This window comes from Dipteris shenzhenensis, chromosome 5, assembly GCF_047967505.1.
Source record: "Dipteris shenzhenensis isolate YYH24624 ecotype China chromosome 5, Dip_SZ_1.0, whole genome shotgun sequence".
NCBI lineage: Eukaryota > Viridiplantae > Streptophyta > Polypodiopsida > Gleicheniales > Dipteridaceae > Dipteris > Dipteris shenzhenensis.
In genome coordinates, this window is record NC_141600.1 from 13,771,074 (window position 1) to 13,778,677 (window position 7,604).

The 7,604-nt window shown below is 41.8% G+C and overlaps 1 protein-coding gene across 1 annotated transcript; it reads right to left on the minus strand.

Moving 5' to 3' along the window:
• Positions 1–651: 651 nt before the first annotated feature.
• On the minus strand, positions 652–1,395 carry LOC147901648 (calmodulin-like protein 3). Its single transcript, XM_087375202.1, has one exon. The coding sequence runs from the start codon at positions 1,393–1,395 to the stop codon at positions 652–654; it is 744 nt and encodes a 247-aa protein (XP_087231328.1).
• Between the last annotated feature and the right edge of the window lie 6,209 nt (positions 1,396–7,604).

The following is a 7,604-nucleotide window of genomic DNA, read 5'->3' on the forward strand; positions in this document are numbered from 1 at the left end:
GAGAAAAAAATTAGAGTTTTAAAGCTAGGTTGATAAATTGCAATCTGGCATATACAAGGCCTTTTGTATTGGCTCTGAAAAACCACTGATTGGATTACCTTTTTTTGTGTTTTCTTTTAAAACATGCCTGCTTGTATTGGGGGTTCGTCATACCCATAAAAAAGACCTCATTTATATTTAAAAAATGGGGGTTTCCCAAAGTAGCTCTGCCATGTGGAGATTAGGGGACAACAAAATCACAATTTCTTTTTTATCATGCGGAGGGAGACATGTAGGCGACCGTCGATGTTCCGGATCTTGTCACGTTGATTGAGGTGCACGTTGATTGAGGTGCTTTCCTGGAGGAAGGATGGAGATTGATAGACGGGGCCAATTCGACCAATGGTGAAAGTGACCAATTTGTAGATTCTACCAGTTTAGGGCACGTTTCCACATGCATTACATGTACGCACCTAGGCGCATGACGACGAGAACAATCACCGGTGCGTAGGCTGATCAACCTTTGCCTCTATGGGCTGGATTGGCCGCTGGTGGCCAATCCATCATTGTCATGCGGCTGGTGAGGCGCGTGGAAACAGGCCGGCCGGTTGTAGGACGACCTTGACAGAGTGATCAGAACGAGTTTGCTCATGATTGTTGCTCGCACCACGGTCAATTGCACCTGACCGGAAGCCCTTGAATAGATTCACTTGTCGAAGAGCCTTGGGAGATGTGGCAACCTTGGCAAAGCATGGCTTTGAACTCCTCCAAATCTACCAGCCCATTTCCATCCATATCCACTTCATCCAAGAGAGTTTGACACTTCGCAAGATCCATTCCCTCTGCCAAGCTCAGGCCGCAAAGAACCTCCGCGAGTTCCTGTGCGCAGATGTAGCCGTCTTTGTTCTTATCATACACGTTGAACGTATCGAGAAGGTCATCTGAGTCTGCTGGATTGGGTCGCCGCACTCCCTCTTCTACGAGGGAGTTCTCGTCTCTATAAATCGAGTCGTACAATTGGAAAAATTCATGAAAATCAACAGACATATCGTGATTCTGGTCAATTTCCTCCATGAGAGACATCAAGTAGCTCCGCAACACTTCTTTACCCAGTTTGCTTGACCAGCACACCATTTCATCCAAGGTTACTTCCCCGTCCTTGTTTTCGTCGATCAGACAAAACAAGGGAAGCAAGTGGTGCCCGGAATCGGCCGTATAGGGGGAGAGAGGAAGACTGGTAGTTTCGTGTAGATGAGAGCACGCGTGCCTCTTTTGCGATGGCGTCATCTTATGGGCACTCGGAGGCAAGAGAATGGAGTCGTAATACCACAAGCTTTGAAAGCAGTCCCCGAGCTTAGAGTGAGCGAATCTAGAAGGGGAAGTGGGAGCGAGACGAGGGGTAAGGGAAGTGACCATGAAGGAGGTTTGAGGCAAAAACAAAGAAAATGAATATAAGAGGAATTGAGGAATCAACAGAACAGAGGAAGGAAATACAGAGGCATTGTGGAGTGAACCAGGAAGCGGGAAGAGGTTAGATAAGATGTTGTGGTGCGTGGATGAGATCGTTGGGTGCTTGGGGAAGAGGAAGGAAATGCAGAGGCGTTGTGGATTGAAGCAGGCAGCGTGAGGATGTTAAATAGCCCGTGAAGTGCGGTTGGAGCAAAAGGAAGGCGGCGTTGTCGATTGAATTAGGTAGCCTGTGTTGGGCAGTTTGGATAATTTCCCAGCACTTCCCCCGGAAGGTTCTCGGCACCTTTTGTCAACGTGCTGCCAAAATTACGTCGAGTGTCAGCGTCGCATCAGATGCAATAGCAACCTTTCGATCTCTGCAGTTTCATTAGATGGCATCAACCAACGTTAATTCACCTAACCAAACCAGCTTAACTACGCCTTCCACCCACTAAACTCGAACACAACGAACACTCAACTAACACGTGCAAATCTAATCAACACACAAACATGCACTTAACTCTCCATCCTCCCCACATGAAACGTGCTTTCCTCGCACTCCATTCTTGATCTTTCGCAACTCCATCGCTCCAGCCTTGATCTCCCACATTCCTGATCTCTTGTAGCTCCATCGCTCCATCCTTGATCTCCCGCCATGTCCGACATTCCATCTTTTGTGCTTGTTTCTCCAGATTCAACTCCTCCAGAAGCCATGCCAATGTCCACTCCACTTGAAGCCCCAGTAACCATGGAACTCCAGCCTACCTCACAAAACCCCATCGATCGCAGACCAGAAGCAGCAGAGCCAAACTCCATCGTATGCGGACCTCAACGAGGAACTCTTGTAGAGGAGTGTGGGGTAGAAGAGATGCATCATGGCACAAAGAGTGAGAGCACAAGTGAGGCAAAATCCATGTATTAGAATGAAGGAATGACTTCCATTTTATAGAAAGAGAGGATGGTGTAGGCACCTCCCCTAAATCCTACATTAGTGGGACTGACCTAAATCAAGAGAACCTCCCATGTGGGGGCCTATATTACAAACGGTCCTTAGGGATGAGGCTATGAGAATCTTAGTGCAAGCAGTAGGAAGCAGGGCTGCAATACCACCTCCAAATTTTCCAAGAAGGGATGCCAACTCCTCAAGGAGCAAGCTTGTCACAATATCCAAGCTTATCACCAAGTTTGTAGGAGAAGGAGACCATGTCTCCCATGTTGAGAGATTTGAACAATATGTGAGACCTTTGGTGATATCGAGGATCTAGACAATTTCAATATTTTTGGCTTGAATCTTGATGGTAAGGCTGGGCAATGATTCATATCCTTAAACCCTGACGAGAAAATAAATTGGAACACATTGTGTAAATCTTTCATTATGGGGTTTGCCCCTAGTGGTTCCAAGTGGGGCCCAATTAACCAGCTTTATGAGGCAAAGCAGAAGGAGACTAAGTCCTTAAGAGACTATATTGCTGGGATTCAACATATAAGCTCACGATATGCCCCATGAGAGGATGAGTAATGCTCAGCTCTTACCACACTTCCTCATAGGGCTAGATAATGTTAAGATGTATGATCATCTGTTCGCTCTACGAATCCCACATCGTTTGAGCTATGGATCAAGACAACGATACGACTAGGAGATAACATGAGGGAGAAGCCCCAAAGGGACAAATCCTTAGCTTCTTTTGATATGTCCAAAACATCAAAGGATCCGACCTCAAAAGCAATTAAGGATGCAAGCATGATGCCCAACGTACTAAATAGGGAATAGTTAGCCACCGATCTATTGAACAAGTTGGGCCAGCAATGGAAGGCAAAGAAATTGAAAGATGCTCCTAGCAACCCCCATCTATTTCCATAAATCTAAATAACATATGGTTCGGGGTATGCAATGGAAATCATCCCACTAATAAATGCCGTCATCTTAGAGCAAGTTCGGCACTCTACAATGCCCATTGTGTTCAATGGGGAAATCATGACACATCCCAATGTCATTATCCTAAGGTGATTCCACAACCCATGTATCAGCAACAAAATCCGCATCTAACATTGCTTGCACTGCCCAATCTATCCAATCAAGCACAATTGGCAATATAAGAGCCACATCAGCCAATCAAGGGCAATTTAAGGCACAAAATATTCGATTACCCCCACCAGTACTAGGACCTCAATCACCACCACCATGAATTACTCCCTAGAATCAAGTATTGGTGGAAGAGCTATCTAGTGATTGAGGCAAGCTTGAACTTGCCCTTAGTGGAAATGGGTACACCCAATATGGTGACAATGCAAATCAGTCTAGCATCATAAGTCACTATGTCAAGCAACAAGACCAGTTTATACTAATCTACCAAGAACCACTAATTCCTCAAAAAATGGGACATATGGACAACATGGACAAGACACAACCCATTCAATGTCATGGATGTCATGGCCCCCAATGAGTGTCCCCTCGAGGGAGCAACTAATTAGCCAATCGCATGTACACCATCGTCTAATACACCATGGCCATTGTGCACTGGGTGTGGTGTGGACCATGTTTTTAAGGATTGTCTGAGGCAAAGGCCATCTAAGCGAAACCCACATGTAGAGTAGACTTCTCTATGAAAATTCCCTTATGATCCTTCTTACAACTTTTGACTTAATAGGGGGTGACATTGAAAAACCTCTCTCACCCTATCTTCATGAAAGGGTTTCTCCAAAGAAAACTCATTGAAGCAAGCCATCAAGGTAGTTTCGCCAGCAAAACCCCTTTGAACAAGGTCTTTCAAGGTAGTTTCGCTGGCGAAACTACCTTGGACAGCACTTTTAAAAGTGACATAACTTTCATATCCAATGTCCAAATATAGTCATTCAGCCACTCAAATTGATCAGAAAACCCCATTTGAGCTCATCTATGGGGTTATATTTTGGAAAACCTTGCATATATAGTATTAAATATTACATGTATTTTATGAGAGTGATATATAAGCCCAAGTTAATACTTATTTACAGTAATTTAAACTTCTGTAGAAACATGTCCATAAATATATTGTTATTAATACTATAAAAACACTTGAAAGATATTGCCATATGATATAAATGTGTTTAATAAGTAATTATTTATGTATAATATTATTATGTTGAGAGTGATTATGAGGAACGTTTCTTAAATGAATTATTTTTCAATACTTTTTTAAGGTAATAACAAGGGTACAAAGGGATGTCTATGAATAAGAAGATTTATGTTATGTAAAAATGAATGAGTGACTAGTTTGTATATTTTTATGATAAAGGATCTAGTTCTAATGAAAATAAAAGTGTAAAAACCATGTTTCCTAAAGAAATACTATTTTTAAAATCTCTTGAAAAACACGCTCGTATAAACTTGCTCATAGGTTTTTGCTCGTAAAATTGACGCATCCAGGAGTTTGGAGAAGCAACTTTCCAAAGGGATTGGATTGAGGGGACAAGCATAAGCCTACAAACAAGGAGAAAGCATGAAAGGAAGGGAAAGAGGAGGAAGAGAAATACCAAAAAGAGAAGAGGTGAGTCTTCTTTCTTTCACCAAATCTCGTGTTTTGTCCTTAACCTCAGAAAATCAAGCATGAAAATTAGCACATAGGCTTAGCAATGTAAGGAGAAACATGCTTAAACACTCACAAAACAAAATCTCACAAAAAATGAACCTACATTGCTTAAAGAGACACACCTTCTTGAAAACCTTCCTTTCACACGAGCAGAGAGGGAGTGGGAGCACAAGTGTCAGGAGAGGGACTGGGTACGGGTAAGGAGTGTGGGGAAGAGGTTGGAGGAAAGCGAGGTCGCCGACTATAAGGTTAGAGGAGAGATTTTTGCTTTTCTTGCAATAGAGTTGTGAAAGACAACATCGTGCACAGTTTTGGATTTTAGCCCCAAGCATCACTATATAGCGACACTGGTGCTATATAGTGATACTTAATATCCCAAAATCATCACTATATAGTGACAGAACATGGCAAATCGTTGCTATATAGCAATGGTTCAGGGCACTTAATCTAAGGAGAGAGGAAAGGAGCTCATGGGTGGCTATTTTTTGGATCTTAATGGTTTTTTTTGCATTTGTGTTGTGATTTTGGAGGTGTGCAGATGGAAGGGACAAGTGGAAGCTCATCAGATGATGCGCCAATGCCCAAGAGTGTAGAGTGGCTTACGGAGAGGTTGTATTGTCATTGCACTCATTGCAAGCGATAAGTACGACATCAATGCCATATTATCATGCGCCACTTGCAGATGAATGGGGAGGAGCTTGAACCAATACCCACCATTTTTTTTTATTAATTAATAATTAATTTCTTAATTTAAACTTAATTATTAATAGGTAAAATTCAAGAGTTGTTCATATCAACATAGAGGTGGTGTAAAGACACACCATTTTGGAAAATGATGTATAAGATCATCGAGAGGGGACTGGCACATAGGGACATATCTACTCTTATGCTTCAGAATCTCTTTCTAAGTCATCAGACTCTGTTATTGTATCTTAGTCGGATCAAGTCTACCCAAACAAGATTTGATATGTGCAAGGTTGTTGTCAAGAATCGTAATACTTTTTTCCACATCATACCCATGTTCTTTTTAAGATTTCGAGTCCTTGATTTCCAACAATGGATGATGCTACTTACCTCCACTTCAGCCAAGCCCTCTTTATTTGGAACCCCATTTCTTTTCCAAACAACCTTCATAAAGCTGTTTCATGGTATACCTCTTTGGGAGATTTTTTAATGGTTTGGGTTTATACCATAATGTTGTGAATGTGCTAGGGATTCCCATTTCATCCCTTGCTATTCGAGCAACCTTCCCCCTTGGTCAACCAACTCTGATTCTGGATCTCGATCTATTGCGCAAATAGCAACAAAAAGTCCCTCTTGGATTTCATCAGATGGTACAAACTCTGGCAATGGCTTATCACCCTTCTTACCAAAAAATTTACGAGGCAAAAGGCATTGCTCAGCTTCTTCCATATCTTCAGCTATAGTGGACTCTCTAGCAAACGCAAAATCTTCTCTTGACTCAATTTGTTGTGGCCAAAATAGATCTGAGTATTCTATGCTCGGTAATTTATCTTGCTCTTTTAGATATTTGAGAGGAGATTCATTTGCCATGATTATCTCCATATTTTTCTCTGACTGCTCTAGGTATTTTTGCATCATACTCCTAATGTGAGAAATGAATGCTTCCAAGCCTTTAATTTCATCCATGTCAAGTGCTTTGTTTTTTGTGAGAACTAATGTAGTCTCCTCCAAGGGGATTATTTGTTCTAGTAACAAATATGGCGCACTCCATAAATGATCTGTGTCCACTGAGTAGTAGTTCCACTGCATCACTAGAGTGTTGTCATGCATGCTAAAGTGGAAGTAGCATGGATTTGTGTGTCTACATAGTGCATCATCTCCTCGTTTTAAATGAGGCTCTATGAATGCTCTCCACTCTACCATCCTCTCTAAGATAGCCACTTCTGACTCTTCCTTTCGAGAACCTCTGATTTTTTTCTCAATTCGATGTTTCATGTCATCCATTGTCAAAACATCCCTGGACTTCAACTCTCCAAAGATAACGCTAAATATTTGATCTATGTCTTTGTGTGTATGGCCGACAAGAAGAAAACTGACTTCCACTTGTTCAAATATTTTCAAACAAATTAGCATATAGCACAGAGCAAAAATGTATCTATTCTTATTTTCTCTCAAGCAATTATCAGCCTGTATATGCAAGATGTGAGGTAAACGTCCACGTGCATCCTTGACCTTTCATATTCCTTTGATGATGGATGTTGCTACTTGGTTACTATCATGTTCATGCAAGCAATCGATCCATAGATCACAAAAGAGTCAGAATCTATGTACTTATACTCCACACAAGTGTGTTTTAAGTCCGCGTTTACCCTCCAATGGAGGTGGGGTGTGTTTGAATGTAGGCAAAGTTGTTGTATTCTGATCCATTCCATCAATGGTGATGCACATAGACTTCTTGATATCTGAAATAGCTTCCTCCCTCTAAGAAGCATACACCATTCTAGCATCTTGCACATGAGACAAATGTATTTCTCTCCATCTTATATATTTTCCTCGACAATTCCCGCATTTACTATTCTCAATGGCATTTTTCAATTCATCGCATGTTTTGCATTTTGACATCTCTGCTTTGATGGAGTCTTC